This window comes from Thermobia domestica, chromosome 5, assembly GCF_964235325.1.
Source record: "Thermobia domestica chromosome 5, izTheDome1.hap1.1, whole genome shotgun sequence".
NCBI lineage: Eukaryota > Metazoa > Arthropoda > Insecta > Zygentoma > Lepismatidae > Thermobia > Thermobia domestica.
The window spans coordinates 127,962,892-127,979,989 of record NC_137458.1 but is presented as its reverse complement, the minus strand read 5'-3'; the positions used below and the strand labels follow the sequence as shown (position 1 = coordinate 127,979,989).

The following is a 17,098-nucleotide window of genomic DNA, read 5'->3' as shown; positions in this document are numbered from 1 at the left end:
TTTATCTTTTTTGTTCCCGGTGCATTAGCCTAACTGAACATTGTACAATCCACGGCAAAAAACCTGCAACATGAGGATGTAAGTTTATTGTGAAACTACGCCTAACAGCACAGGGAATGAACATAACGTCTAAGTGGAACGAATCACGCCAGGATAAGCCTCGGCCTCCTCCCGTGCACACTTATTTTGGAGCAAAAGACTTCGTCATTTCACAATAAACTTATACGCTCATGTTGCAGATTTTTTGCCGCGGATTGTACATTGAACTTTATAATTTAGAATAATTTTTACGAACACCGAAAATCAAAGTGATACAACATTACCTAGCATCTGACGTGTTTCAGTTTTGCCTTCGGATTTTTTGTTCTCTCATGAGCTTTTGATGTAGTTTGAATCACACTTTTCTTCTTTCACCGAATTCAAAGATGTTTAATTTTATTAAGGCCTATGATGTGATTTCACTACATATTGCCTAGGTGTTCTTTTGTGGATATCAGTGCTTTTGCTTCTAAACTGCTTTCTTGTTACTACGCGACAGTGGAACTTTGCCCTTTTCACAAGAAATGCTTACCACAACTGTAAATCGGTTTTGGAAATCGGAAAAGTGGTATTAGTAGATCCCTTGAAGACGTGACTTCCAAATTTGCAGCTGCTAATAGCTATATATGAACAAAATTACGGCACAATAATATTTGGAGATCGTAAATCCAGACAATTGCAAAATTTGTATATAAACAGCTTCAAAAGCCTGTAAAATATTTAAAGAGATTTTGGCAATACATACATACGCTATTTATCTATTAGCTATCTATAAGCGTTAACACCACACATACATGGCACAGTGTTGCTAACTCAGCTGAAACTTTTCAAATGGCACATCAGGCAATTACATATTCAAAATACCATTATCTGTAAACAAGGTACTTCACACGAAACAGCAGGACGAACTGAGAAACATGAGACGATAACCTGTTCATTTCTTGAGCATAATTTTAAAATACACAAGAAATTGTTACTTAACGATAGAATAGGATGCGCTTTTAGTTATGAAACATTTTTTTCCGCCTCCAAGCCTTCGGTGAAATGTATTCTTGAGTACTGTTTCAGATCACCGACTCACTCACTACTACTGCACATCTTATGAAGATCCGCCATTTCATGAATTGCAAGATGTTTAGAATTACCTCCATAGTCTATAAACCATATAATAATTTACCTTACTATCATTGGTTCTGCAGTAACAAAATGTGTACTGGTATATCCTATATCGCCTATTTTAAATCACACTCAAACATTGAGAATACACCCTGTTTCAAAAAGAATATACGTATTACGAAGAATTAGTTTGTCGAAACTATCGATCGCTGCGCTTCGGCTCGGCTATTACAGAAACGAATACATAGTCTAGTTTATATAATAGCCGCTAGATGTCAGTTGTCTTCTGTTTTGCTTGGTAACCGTCATATGTTTAAAATGGCTACTCTGCAGCAGAAATCATTTTGTGTTCTCGAGTTTGCGAAGTGCAATTCCGTGATTACAGTGCAAAGACGTTTCAGGTGTTGAGGTACCAAATTGATCCTCCGAACGGGTGGAACATTCGCAGATTGTATCGACAGTTTGTAGATACAGGATGTATATGTAAAGGAAAGAGTCCTGACCGCCCTCGCGTTCCTGAAGAAAATGTTGCACAAATTCAAACTGCTTTCCAACATAGTCCTTCAAAATCAACTCGTCGTGCCAGTTAGGAGTTACAAGTGCCGACAACAACAATTTGGCGTTTTTTCAGACGTCAGTTGGGTATGAAGCCGTACAAATTACAGCTGTTACAAGCTCTGCGTCCTGATGACAAACGCAAACGTGTGGCATTTTATAACGAAATTCTGGATGCTATTGACAACGATAATACTTTTGCACAACGCATCGTGTTCAGTGATGAAGCGATTTTCCGTGTTAGTGGTCAGGTAAACAAACAAAATGTTCGAATTTGGAGCTTACAGAACCCACATGCAGTCATTGAACATGTACGAGATTCGCCCAAAGTCAGTGTGTTTTGTGCGATATCCCGATCATCTGTTTACGGCCCATTCTTCTTTAATGGAAACACGGTTAACAGTCAGTAGTATCTTGCTATGTTACAAAACTGGTTGTTTCCGAGGCTGCACGAAGACAACTTCATTTTTCAACAAGACGGGGCACACCCTCACTGGAGTCGCCAAGTGCGTGAATATCTGAATGAAACTCTACCGAACCGTTGGATTGGTCGTCAAGGAGCTGGCGACTTAGCATGTCTCAGACGGCCTCCACGGTCATCGGATTTTTACCCTGAGACTTCTTCCTGTGGGGTTTCGTTAAAGACAGCGTTTATGTACCACAACTCCCACAGAACCTGGAAGAGTTGAAGAACTGGATCCGTACTGCCATAACATCAGTGACACAGGACATGCTTGCTGGAGTATGGAAGGAATTTGAGTATCGATGTGATATTGTTCGTGTCGCTGATGAAGCACATATTGAACATCTGTAATTTGAACTTAAGAGGTTCGTAAATATGTGTGTAAAATTCCATATTCGTATGTCTTAAAGTTTAATAAATACATGCATTCGAAATACGTATATTCTTTTTGAAACAGGGTGTATATAGAGAAAAAAAGTAATTCTCACTCACATGGCCATTATTATTATTTTGCTTGTTTGTTCTAGTTTGCATATTACAAGATAGCATCGCTTGATCGTTTCACACAATAGGAATAATAATAATAGTAACGCTTTGTATGACCTGTATTACGCTACCGTGCAAAACTTACGAACCAGTTAGAAGTTCATAATCACAAACTTCTAAACAGTCTGAGATGTGGATGCACTAAAGAGCATTCAACAGGACGCTATGTTTTGAATTTTGACGTTAAGTCAATAAATTCAGTTTTCAGGCGATCAGCTCTCTCTGATTACGTTCATAATATTCTATGGTCAATGATATAGCGGTATAAAATATTTGGATTACTACCTGGAATCAAGCAACCGCGAAACTCATGGAAGGCAGAAATTAGGAATGTGCCTAATTTCGATACTGCCCATAGTATCGTATTGCATACGTAGGTGAACTTCGGTACAACGCGTACAGCCAGCTATCAGAAAAACCTATGTGGAAAATATCAAAGGAAACCACAAAATATCAAAATAATAAATGGAATAACGAATATATAAGTCGATAGCGTATGGTTTAAGTAAGAAATGACCACTGTCTGTAGAAGAAAGAAAAGTAAGACGTTCTTAGAAAATGTGAACAGCCTTAACGGATCGTACGTTTGCACTATCTGACCGATGTTTGCACAACGTTTAAGTGTTATTGTGTTTTTTGAGGGAATAGTCTGATTCATCTACCAGCCTTCTTCAATCGATATCTTTTATGAAATTTCGATCGCGAAAAAGTAGGGGGCCAACCAATTTGAGTGGTTTTCCAATACCATATAAACAGAGATATTCGGCGTAATTGTCCACAAACATGAATTCGGGGTTAATGTTGAAGAAGTATCTAGTCACATCGTTTAACAGTATTTTCTTTCAGTGCTTCCCTATGCCTATTCAGTATAATGCTTTGTCAAACGAGAACACCTCACACTTTATTATTGTTTTGAATGATGTTTGCGGGGTGACACTATATCAACTTCTCGTCAGATTAAGTGGGTTCTAACTGCTTCTGACACTTATTTTATTAATATCAGTAACAAGAACTACTAGTAATGCTTTCGCTGTAGTTAGCCGTCAGCCAAACGGTATAATTTTCCCCTAGCAGCTGACAGTAATAAACCGCGATATTCTGCGGCATATGCAACTTTTGTGTGTGTAACTACTGGTCCTTCGAACAGTTGTACCTATCGCTCTGATTTGAGAAACGAAATATTAGTTGAAAATCGGATGGCGCTATACGTTGAATATAGTAGAATAACAAGGCGAACCAAATGAAATGAAATGAAATTGTGAGTTTTACGTCCCACGGTTATGCCGGTTAGGCTAAAGGAGACGGTGATAATGAGTAATGAATGAAATGGTGGAATGAAGAAAGTGGGAGGAAACGGGAGAACCCCGAGAAAACCCACGCACACGGTGTTTGTCCACCACAAAGTTCACTTGGCGGGAGCAGGGTTTGAACCCGAGACCCCTAGCACCAGAGGTGAACGCTCTACCACTGAGCCACCGCGGCCCCACAAGGCGAACCAAGTTCTATCGGACCACGACTATAATCTGATTTAATCTGGATTCCCTACCTTGTATACGGGTTGAGTAAGGTATCCGCAATGGAAGACATTACTTCTGAATCTTTAAAAGTCTGAAGTTCGGTATCTTCCAACAACTAAAATTAGGTGGGAGCATTTTTCCTAACTTCATTCCACTTTCGTATTAGGTAAAGTCCCATACACTCTATCTACTTCTAGATTTCGTAGCACTCTATTGACCTTTGAATTTCGAATCATTTATAATCGTCAAATTGCCCTTTATTACGTCAAATTACTATTTTCTCAAAATACAGTTCAACTTTATGAAGCTGCACACCTCGAATCATGTTTCGGTGGATGAAAAAACAGAACAGCTTTCTTTTAAAAAAAAATCAATATTCTTTTTATTTCCATAAACTTCATACGATAAATACACATCACTAATGTGATAACACAGTGTAACACTGGAACAAATCATGTTTCTACTGTTCAACCTTCTTTAGTTAAATATCTTTCTCCTACGTGAGTTCATCACATTCTCTCACAATGTTCTCGCATGCAATTCCCACTTCGCCATCGAAGTATCTATGTACACATATTTACATATATTCTTCATTTCTCTAGTCAAAATCCTTAATTTTTTGTCTTCGAAATGGATGTTCTGAAAAAGAAATAATACAACAAAGTGAGTTATGTAATAATTTTAACTTCGTTAGCATGAATAACTTACGGCTTGTATTAAAATTAAAGACTGACAGTTGTAGCGAAATAAACCACCAAAAATAGGAGTCCAAATAAATTTTTAAAAATGAGACTAAAAAGTGATAGTTTTATTGCAAAAATTAATATCGATAGGTATCTGGACAAAGGTGATATGTCCAATTTTTTTCGAAAATCAGGTTATGACTGATACGGATAATGTCCGAAGTGCTTTTTCATTTGTGAGCACTGGCTGTAAATGCAAATACGTAATAACGACGCTATTGGCAAAAAACAAAGGTGATATGTCAGCGATATGGTGTGAGCAAAGATGATAAGTCCATTTATGTGGACATATCACCTGTTTTTCTGAAAACGGTTAGTAGTAGTCATTTATTTGTTTGGACATATAACTTCTGTTGATGATTGTAGAAGACAGAAAGGTGTTTGAGTTTTACGTTGTTAGGAGTCCGTTGTGTTGGTGGAAGAAGTATGTCGTTCCGTGAGGAATTAACCGATAGTCAGATCCTAGAAGAACTAGAAAATAACAGTGAACCTGAGGAATATGTGGTGAACATGTTGGGCAATGAATCACAGGAAGTACTTAGAGAAGAAATAATTGAAGCAACTGATGGTAAGTCTTGTTTCTGCACTAAGAAGTTGTAGTTACCTGCTGCTGAAATTATAAGATTAAGTACATTTTCGCAATTTTCTTGTTTGGAGCTTTTCTTAATACGGATTTATGTTTCATTTAGCATTTAACACACAATAATTCCGAGCGAAAGGTAGCGAACAAAAGCGAGTAACTTAGGTTAGGTTGGTTAGGATCGTTGCTATGGGCAAGTTTGCCATTCCTACTGTAATGTTTACGCCTAAAATCCTAGTTTATTCAGAAGAGTTTGGCAATCAAGCTGGTTAATTCCGGAGTTTGTCAATAGTTCAGATTTGCTCCAGGAGTTCCATTACCCTCCCAAATTTCAAGCTGGAAGTGCCGTCTGCTCTAACCTCCTAAGCCTCAAACTTTCGCTCCTAACTCAAAAAACTCAACATTCCATGGTTGCAAGCGTTGGCTCTATGGTAGGAATGCCAATCTTGCTCTATTGGCATCATTGAGGCATTGGCATTTAACCACTGATCGTCACACTTGTTATCCAAGACTGCTACTAAAAGTTTTGATTGCCAGAAAGTCACGGACAAATTAATTTTAGAAAAGGATCAGATGAGGACGACACCAAACTTCTGGTCAGCAATAATATCGTAAAATTTCAGCTTGGAAAATTTTGGTTTGCAGGTTAGTGTGACCTGATTAGGTTATGTAGGCCTATGTAAACTTTTCACAGTTTTTTCTTTACACAATATCAATTTCTCTCACTCAAATTACTTAAAAATAGTTATACTCTTCTTATAACAATTTTACTAGAGTTTCTGTTATTTATTTTCTCCCGTATATTTTATATACTGCTTATAGCCTAACCTAATACCCTACTCAAAGGCCGTTTTCCACAAACCCAGGGAATGTTCATCTCCTCCCATGTTAGTACTGGGCAATCACAGACATCGAACTAAAGAACAGACCACCAGCCCCTATATCTAAAACACTAGGTAGAATGAAGCCAAAATTTGTAGAGAACAGGCAGAACACAGGGTAGGGTAGAGGAGTTACGCTTATTTTTAACATATTCGTCTACCTATATTTAATTCAATCACCCACTCTATGATTCTTCTGTGAAATTTTAAGTAAGGTACTGCAAATAATTTCCTTTATTAGATAATTGCTTAATCGTTGTGAGGGTAGAGTGTGGCAATCTGCTCACTTTCGACTTCATAATGCCCGAAATTGGTTAATCGTGCTTAGGATACGATGTGGTTATCTGTCCATTTCCGACTTCAAAATGCCCTTCTTTAAATGTCTTTGTGGGCAAAGATGTGGCTATGTTGCATTTTCCTTTACTATTGGGCGCTGTACATGTGTACATTGGGCGCTATACGGTTGCTTCAATTTGAAAACTTCTAAGAGTTTAGACTAAAAAGCCATAATTTACAGTAACTTTGCCCGCTTATCATTTTTTTTTTTTTTTTGTATAGTCAATAGTTACTCAAATGGTCTATGTTAAGGGATTTGTGGGATACCATGTAGTCGTAATTTTGGAATCTCTATTATTGTTTGTCTAAGAAGAAAATTTTTGTTTGTGAGAAAACTTTCATAATGCTGCATTGCAAAGGACTGCTTATTAGGACTTATACCTTTTGTCTATAATTGACTGTATCTAAACTATAGTGATATGTCCATTATTAATCACTGAAAACGAATTTATTTTGAAAATAGCGATCAGTACACACTTTATAGCACGTTACATAAAAACAAAAGAACCTCAAGTTAATATTCCATTAATAAAAACTAAGTTTTGCATGAATCTCTGATTTATGAGATGATTTGAAATTTGTTTTTTGTTTCCTGAAAAAATGCAAGCATGGACTTATCACCTTTGTCCAGATACCTTCCTCATTATTTTACCCAAAAACTTACATCCAATGTGTTAATCTATATTAAAGATCGTAAATAACACTAATTATGACTTTGAAAATATCAATAATCACACAGCATTAAAACAAAGAAAAATAAATACAATTCCCAATTAAAATATGCTAATGAATCTTGTGAACCATAAGATACAAAATTCAGTCCATATTAGGTGCATGACACTTGAAAAAACAGTAATGTTATACGACAAATAGTTTACTTTTGATCGCACAATATTACAAACATTTTCTTCAGATTATGTCGTCTACGTTTGTTAAGATGCATTTAAAGCAAGGAAACGATCATTCAACTTCTACCCACGTGAAAGTAGTACATTTGAAGCATATCACAACCTTGGGATTTACCGCAACATTTATTTGGCACACATCGTGCTTTCCATACATTTGGTTGGTCCAGAATGATTCGTATCTTTCTGTGAGGAGCGATCTTCATTCCACGATACCGGCGAATAACAGGACTTGTATTACTAGTAGATAGGTAAACAAAATTTAGAAGCAATCGTAAAATGGTAAATATGGTCAATGATCACAATAAGTGGCACTTTATGACCTACGTTGAACTACTTTTATATAAAGACGATTTTAGGTCTTACAAGCGAACCCAAAAGGGCATTCTTCTCTTTTGAACCCAGAAAGTTACACTTATTAGATTCAGCGAATGGACACACAACGCTTTGTATGTAGTTTGTATGGGTTATTCATGTAATTTGTTGAATTCATCAATGAATATGTTGAGATTTTAAAGACTAATATTTTCTCAACTGTTGGGACTAATATCTTTAGTGTAGAATCGAATCCATTACACTGTATGGAAGTTAAACATCTCTCTTTTCAGCAATAAAACACGTAACTTCAAACTCTATAAAGTCTGAAGTCTGGTATCTTTCAAGAAATAAAATTAGGTGGAAGTAATTTTTCCTAACTACACTCAACTCTTCTATCAGCTAAAACCTCATAAGCTCAATCTACTCCATTTCATAGCCTTCTATTGACATTTCAATATCGAATCGTTTATAATCTCCTCAACGTCAAATCACTCTTGATCGTTATAAAAACAGACTGATCATAAAAATCCCGCCTTTAGTACATAAGTTTATCGATGTTTCCTTAATGCCCAGTAATGAACAATTACACAATCTATACACAATATCTAACATTAATAAATCATAGACATAATAATGTGCTGAAAATAAATTCTCAATGAAAAAGAGAACAAATAAATATTAAATATTTGAAGGGACGAAGAAAATTACAACATGACATTAATATTTAACGGTGTTGAATACTAGCGCCATCCCTGTCTTTTATCCCGTTAATTTAAATGCGAAATTATTTCTCAGTTTTCTTTTAAATGAACTGGAATTTTAATGGCTTGATTTTAGTCATTTAATAATCAAATTTAATTTAAGAAATATTAAATTTATAAATAATGCAAATTTATTTTGAAAAGCAAGAAAACAGACGAAGAAATCAGTAAAATTAAATATTGAATTCCAGTTCATTTCAAAGAATACAAAAATAATTCCCTATGTAAAATTAAATGGCTACAAAGTAAAGACGACTGATCATGCTAATGCAATCACGAGCTATAATGAGTTTGTTCTTACGCAAGAGCTTCACAATTCGAAGCCGAACATTTTATGATTAATAGGTTTTAATTACAAAATACAATTTTCATTATTCTCAATTTTATATAAGAAATCATAAACTTAAGGGAAGAGTTGCGCATTCCAGTGCTTTAGCTCGCATAATCTGTTGGATCTTTAACCCTTTCAGCCCTGGCGATAACATATGTGTACATTATATTTCAAAGTTAACATAATTATTCTAGAGGGCTTAAAATTACTGATTTTTATGTCTTTGCATTCTTTGAAATTATCTAAATCATTTTCCGCTATTTCTCTAGTGTTTTCATCTATTGTTAGGAAGCTACAAACAATAACTGTAAGCTCTCCCACGATGGATTAAGTTCAGTTATGTAGGCTGTTCTATTTTTTTGCGAAAAAAATAATTTGTAGTAAGTAATTTTTTGCTCTTAGTGATTAATTTCGAGTCTGTAAATTACGTACAATACAATGATATTTTCGATTAATGCAATTTTGTATTTTCATACATGTTTTAACCCTAATGCGTACAAATGTGCAGGTCTCATGTAAATATGACAACCGCAATCAAAATAGCAACTTATTTCATTTAAGTAAAAAAGCATAATAGTGCAAAATAAAAATAACAATCGATGAGTAAAGAAAAAGTCAGGGTTGAAAGGGTTAAGCAGACTGAATGCATCAACTATTAATATTCAGAGGGTGTCCCAAAAGTAATAGTAAAAAATGAAACCACAGACTCCTGGCACCAAAACAAGAAAAAAAAGTTTGTAACATATAGTCTGGCAGTGGACAGGGGCGGAGCTAGACAGCTTCGAATGTGTGGTGGGGAGGAAGGAACTTCACACTTAGGGACGGAATTTGCCGATTTACAAAACCACATTGAAGATGAGTGTTAACAGTTACGCAACACGCCACAAGTGATATAATGCATTCGAAACTCACGATTAGCATGTTTGCATAGATGTAGGAGGACAGCATTTTGAACATCTTCTCTGGGTACGTTTATTGTTAGCATGTATGACTAAGTAGTTTGTAGTGCTAAGATACTACGTTGTAAATACAGTACGTCGTTGTGGATTCTGCCTGTTACTTCATTAGGCCGTACATAACACGAATAGTTACACTTACTCTTATTTCTATCCTCTCTCTGCAAGTTTCTGTCTGGTATAGCACTTTCCATTGCCCCCTGAGATCTTGCAACCATGCTAAGTGACCTTTGCTTTGACTCCCATTGTAGAAGTGCATGTAATCGTGCCATGCATAACAACTTTCTTCTGTATGGTTTCCATCTTTACTGCACCGTTTCGTTACACCTGCCGTAGAGACATTCGCTGAATCTAAATGACGTATGAAGAATCTTTGGTACATTTATATAACATGCGTTTAATATGTCAAGCCGATATGATTTTTATGTCTTTCTGAACCCCCTTCCTGGCTCCTATCATTATTTCGCTGTCAGGCATGAAGTTCCTATCCCCCCACATACGAAGCTTTCTAGTTCCGCTCCTATCCATTTCCGGACTATATGTCATAAACATTTTTTCTTGTTTTGGTGCCAGGAATTTGTGGTTTCATTTTTTACCATTACTTTTGGAACACTTGACATGATTGCTGCAATAGTACTAACATAATTTAATATACTATGTGCGACCTGGCCAACTTTTAAAATACCCATAAAAAAAATTTCCTCCAAATATCGTACGAAGCACTTACGATTGTAGCTGCTTGCTTCCACTCAAAACTATAAATGGAGACTGGGTTTCTTTCTGTTTCTGCTGTAGCAAATTAAGAGTTCCCAGCGGGGTATCTGTTGAACTCATCTGTTTCATTAGCTGTGGAAAAAACATTAAGAAAAAAAGGTTTCAATTATTTATTTACGTTTTCGATTATATATAACTCAACGTTACCCTAACATAATTAGCATTAAAATGTATATGCTCTCACTACTTCCTAATCGATCATAAAATTGAGCCGACACAGATTGGTTCCAAGTAAGAATACAATCACCTAATTACGATCATCCACACGGATAATGGATTCGACGTTGTTGCCACATGAATTTCAAGGCACCGCAACGTGAACCCTGATAGAGCATAGTTACGAGTTCAAGTCGTTAATAATTAAAGCATGATAGGTAAATATCAAGATTTATCGGTGTATCATGTTATGGTATTCCGAAGGGTTGCTGTTTTGATTGTGTATACGGCTGCAATAGCAGTTTTCAAGAACAATTGTAAATGTGAAAAGCTGGTATCAACAGACACAAATTAAAAACAGTCGGCGAAGCTGCAGATGGTGCTATTAGACTAAGAAAGAGAGTTTCTTATTTATTTACCAATTTTGTTTTTACTCTTTTTTATTTATTGAATTTTGTTTAACCTTACTTCCAGGAAACTTAAGTTCGCAAGAAGCAATAATGCTATATTTACAGAGTATACTTAATGTAACTCTTAGCAACAGAACACTTTATCCTATACATAATGCAAAATCATTTCTGTCTGTCTGTCAGGCTTCTACTAGTTCAGTTGTCGCTACTTGCGCTGGCTTCTATTTCCTATCTGACTAAGAAAGGAATGGTGCTGGCATGTAGGCACTTTGCACATTTTGAAACAATTGTGAATATTTAAGTGCAACTTAAAAATTGCGAAGTGGAAACATACAGAACTTGTACTTAAGCACTATTTTACCTAGAGAGTACAGCTAGGTTTGAGGGGAACAACTAGATATCTTAATTTAACATGAAAAGTGTTTGGGTAAATTAATAGATTTCACTTTCAGCGCTCTATGTAATTCGATATGTGTGTAGGATTGATAGTGTCTTGCTTTAAAAATATTCTCTCCTCTTACTTTCCTTAACCCTTAAATGAAGAAAACTAAAAATATCCATTTGTACACTTAGCTAAGGAAACACACACACACCTTACTGGAATCCACAAGTCAATATTTTCGTAATTAACAAAAGAACCTTAGCCCTGCATATGAACACTCAAACACTCACGTCATCAACATTTTTAGAATACGATGTATTCAAATATTACATTCTTCAAACTTCACCTTAAAATTATTCAACTAGTGAAGTACTATCTACTCTTTCCCAACTAATGTGCAAGGCATTAAAGAGTTCCATGTTCATAACTAACTGTTAAAACACAACGGTCTCTTCTTTGTTCTTTCATTTATACTCGAGTCCCGTTTAACTGAATTTGACAGGACCAATAGTGCTTCGGCTGAACGAAACTTCGGTTAAACCGAAATAAAGGTTTTCTGATATACAGTACTGTATATCTGTATATAAATCTCAACTGGCAGGTGTCATTTGACCTTTACAGTATAGGACAGTCTACGTATTGTAGCAATGAATTTACTCTTTAATAAATAATTGTTAGACCAAAACAAATACTGTAATCACTGGTCGTGTTTTTAGATAAAAGTTGCGTAAGAATAAAAACTTTCTTCGCGATTCGGTTAACCCGGATATTTGGCAAAACTAGACTGTAAAGTACTTAAATACCTAGTAAATAGCAGTCTTTTCGTTGATTATGTAATTAACAGTTTGCAATTTTAAGTTTTAAAGGAATTTTAAATCAAATTCTATATAACGGGATTTGTTTCAAAAGTTAATATTCACAAAGAACAGACTTCCATGTCCGAACTTGTATTCAATTAATTTCAACAGAAATTAACCTTCCTTTTCGCACCAAAGCAGACTTTCTTCTCTCTCTGGTTTGTGTAATTAATGTTACTGGAAAATACTGTAATTTAGCTTTGGTTAAATTTCAAGACTTTTACTTGGACTACTAGTTTTAAATATAATGTAAAGTGTTAGAGAAGGAGAAGTGTTCAATGAGACGAATATACGTGAATACTTACCACTTCCTGTTCAAGTTTCTTCATCCTCTTTTCGACTTTGTTCTTTCCTGGTCCTTTACCGTGAAATTTATGGGATAAATACCTGGAATTTAAGCGTATATAACCATTTAAACAACTAACAGACGATGTTTTGCTTGTATTAAACAACGGCTACTTTAGCAACTGGAAAACATTACTGAGTTCTTTCTTCCTTGCTTATTAAGGCTTATCTAGTGCCAAATGAAACTTTCTTTTAAAAACTCAACGCTTATTCTAAACCCCGAACTCAACGCTTATTGAATCCCGAATTCCCAATTGCATGTCTATTTAAAATTATAAACAACCTTATATGGGATCTATGTTCTGCATAAACTACTTTTAAATGCAGAAACTATCAAAATTAAATATACAGAAAGAAAGATGTAATCAACTGAATAATGTATTTGCGGAGAAATGTAAATGCCTCGAGAAATCTTTATGAGCCTTTATCAACTTGCAATTTTACGTTTCAAACCATGATTCCATTTTCAATAAGAAATTGTTTTACGATTTGTATCATCTCTAGACACTTTCATGAAACTATCTGACAGAGAATATCTATGATGAATGTTATTGTAATCAATCTGTTCATCTCATTTATAGTCACAAACGCAATAGTCGTAAGTGTAATGTTATTTTTATTTGCACACACAGGTTAAATCCAGAAACTCAATTTTTACATTACTTTCATTTGGTAATATGTATTTCTGTTCCCATACCATATTTCTCTTATCCGTTTTTACCCTTGTTACCTTACAACTGAAGAAGGAACTAGCTTGTCGTTCCGATAAGTTCGAAGAATATTTAGTTTTCCTTCGGGAGGATTATTAACACTTTTTTTTTTTTAATATATTCGTGTCTGAAAACTACATCATTCTAGTGGAGAAAAAAGATCTTCATAAAATTAATTAATTACATTTGTAATAATAATGTTATAGGAGTAATGACAATATTTTGTAGTTGGATTGCCAGCGTCTTACGAATAATTCTTACTTGCCCTATCTGATGGTCAGAAAGATGTTCTTTAAATTGCTCACAAAGAATTGTATTAGGCACTTAGTTCTTCTGAATACTTTTAAATCTTAGCTATCAATAATGATGCAGAAACTGGCTTACCTGAATGCTTCTTTTGCATTTAGTACTCTTCCCTCGTCATCAATATAATCCAATTTAACGTTAGGCTTATAACCATCCTTCTCTTTAAAATCAGAGGTAGGTCCTGAGTATCTGTCCCGTCTTCCAAACTTGTCATCATCACTTAAAAAGGATATAAATTAAATGTTAGTAAAATAAACACTTTATTATCTTAACTAAAAATAAATTAATTTCGCATCTATTTGTTAGTAACTTCCATACAATTAAGTGTAACCAAGGACAATGGCACTTTTTACCACAGTTAGAGAAACCTTTCGAAGGTCACAAACACGCTTTTCCACGCTTTAACACAAAATCCAAATAGACTGAGATCGAACTTGCAAACTATGCTCTATAACTGGGACATGCAGTCTCTGAAGTCATCATCTGTTTCAGGAAATAGTGTTTTAGAAAAATATTATAATGAACCAATCACATTTTACGTAGGTGTACAAAATCAATGAAGTATGCTTTTCCGATCTACACTACTCAGGGGAAAAAAAGAGAGAGAGGGAGACTATAATTGATGAGCAGTATTAAAAGATTAACCTACTAAAGACTAAAATATTAAAAAACATTCGTGATTGAAACTTTTTTCAACTTGCGACAAATAACCCGCTGCTGAAGGCACAATACTATAATTGTTGATGATGATTATGATCCGTCCTATTACTAGACCCGTATTAACGAACGGGCCAAAGGGCGGCAAATTTCTAGGAACAGTATACTAAAAAATCGAGAAAGAAGTATAATATGCAGGAAAAAGCTGCCCACTACAGAGGAAGTTAAGGGAAATATATACTCGAAATGATCTTGGTATGACATCACGGCCGAGTTTTCTCGCTACGACGCTACTGGCGCTAGAAGGGGCTAAAGTTTTTCCTTACTGACTGGAAGCGTGATCCGTGCATTTGGTTCTGTATGCCTCGGGCGTATTTCTTAGGCCTATACTAAATATGCACAGAGGAGGAAAAGGAGGAGAGCAAAATGTTCTTGGACCCAGTGGAAGGGGGGGGGGGAGATTAAAATTTTTATTTCGCCCAGGACAATGGCACGATAGAGGTAGGCAGAGGTGTAAAATGCCTAAATTCGAGGTTGATGGAGACTATTTGACGAACTCATAGTAGATACATACAACAGAAGCTATGGAGAACTGAATATTAATGAATCAATCCCACATACAAAATATTAAGTATTTTCTTATATAGTTAGTGATAAAAGGACGGTACCTTCTATTCAAGAAGAAAATAGTTATCCATACTGTTTCGTTGCTTTCTGGTGACTTTATCAAAATCATCTAATACACTGCTACACTAGAAATATGCATGTGAGTTCCCTTTCTTTATGGAAAATAAGTCGATTTAATCCTTGCTTCAAAAATTGTGTAAACGTGACATCTAGAAAAAATACGTTATAAAGGGGCGAGTTTGCACTTGAAGACGTACCAATACTTTCTACTTGTTCGAAATAAAGTTGGCGTGTTAATCTTCTTATTAAAGCATGAGAGATAAAAGTTCTATGTTAGAATACACTAGAAAATATTTGGAAACACTTTAGGCTGACATTAACACGTACCACTGGGTCCGGGAGAGAGATGGGAGTATCTCGACGTATTCGCGGTACCTTTACGCGGAAGGCGGTAGCCGTAAAACGATAGAGGTAGGCACGGGCGGGACTCAAGCCCCCTCAGATTCGGCTGGGGTTCCCAGATTGGATTATGGTCAAATAGTGGGATTCGATTGCTAGTACTTACATTGGCAGAAGGTGAGCTCGGGTGCCATGCCTGCTAGGCATCGTAGGCCTTGACTCGCTAGCAAGACTGCCTCGACCAGTAGGTAAACGAGTAGGCACTGGATTTCGGCTTGGCTGTGTAGTGAGAGTATCCCACTCCCTCTAGCATTAGGGAGTCACAAGCACTAAAGCTCAAAGGTCGAGGGACAACCCTAAAAGGTGCACCCGTGCACCACGACCGAACAGTCCAATGAACGAGGAGAGACAGGCTGGATGATTAACGGTGTCTATTACATTACGTCGACCAGCCGCAACATGTAATGATGGCATGTGAAATACGTGGTGGTGATTTCTAGCTTCCGCCTCGAGAATAACGTTACTCTCTTATATGCTTTAACAAGACTAACACATGGTCTCTATTTCTAATAAGAGGAAAATATTGCTACGTCTTCATGTGATGCATGTCGTTCCTCATAACGTATTTTTTCCTAGATGTCATGTTTACGTAACTCTTGAAGCGAGGACTAAATTCATTTATTTTTCGAAGAAAAAAGAAGGAAACTCATCTATTTCCAGTGTAGCAGCACCTTAGATAACTTTGATGAAGTTGCCAGAGAACAACGTAACAGTCTGGGTAACTTCTGCCCCCGAATACAAAGTATGGTCTTTTTATCTCTCTAAGTATTTAATATGTATCCTATAGCTACTACTAGCATATATTCTTATTTACAATAATTACACTTACGAGGAAACCTTTTCAGGTGTCACACGTAATGTAGAACGAGACTATGGTCAATCGATTTGTGTTAGTGAACACGGAAATCCATAGGCGGGGAAAACCCTCGATCGCAACCGTTCCGTACTTATGGGGGGAAGAGTAGGGGGCACTGCCAACACAACACGTTGTGGATAATAAGACGAAATATGGCGCGAGTTCGATGAAAATATGCATAGAAGTACAGTTAAACATATACTACAATATGATATTACATTCGACAATACTCTGACAAGTGAGCGCCGAGGCGTAGCATATAACGACAGAAGAGGGGGCGGATAAGCGCAAGTAAAAATGGTCATATAATTGAGGAACACGAAGAAGCAAGACGTCAGAGGAATTATACAGTAATAATACATGGTCATGTAATCAGTCACAAACTATAAACAGCCTGTAGACGTCAACATAAAGCAGAAATGGAAGAAAGAGAGCTATGGAGGGGATTGACTGTAGAGTCTGGTCCCCCTCTCCTCGTACCGTCCGATGTGTATAGACTGTTATAGTAGTAA

The 17,098-nt window shown here is 36.1% G+C and overlaps 1 protein-coding gene across 2 annotated transcripts in view; it reads right to left on the bottom strand.

Moving 5' to 3' along the window:
• Positions 1-4,595: 4,595 nt before the first annotated feature.
• The window catches only part of LOC145686117 (U4/U6.U5 tri-snRNP-associated protein 1), a 132,652-nt gene continuing 120,149 nt past the window's right edge, over positions 4,596-17,098 (bottom strand). The window contains exons 13-16 of one of the 2 annotated variants that reach the window (XM_081759087.1): positions 14,066-14,206; positions 12,932-13,013; positions 10,775-10,893; positions 4,596-4,875 (exon numbers count right to left, since the gene is read on the bottom strand). In XM_081759087.1, coding sequence (XP_081615213.1) covers positions 4,848-4,875; positions 10,775-10,893; positions 12,932-13,013; positions 14,066-14,206 — 370 coding nt within the window. In that variant the 3' untranslated portion in view covers positions 4,596-4,847. The remainder of the gene's footprint in view (positions 4,876-10,774; positions 10,894-12,931; positions 13,014-14,065; positions 14,207-17,098) is intronic. The other variant, XM_081759088.1, reaches the window with a different exon arrangement.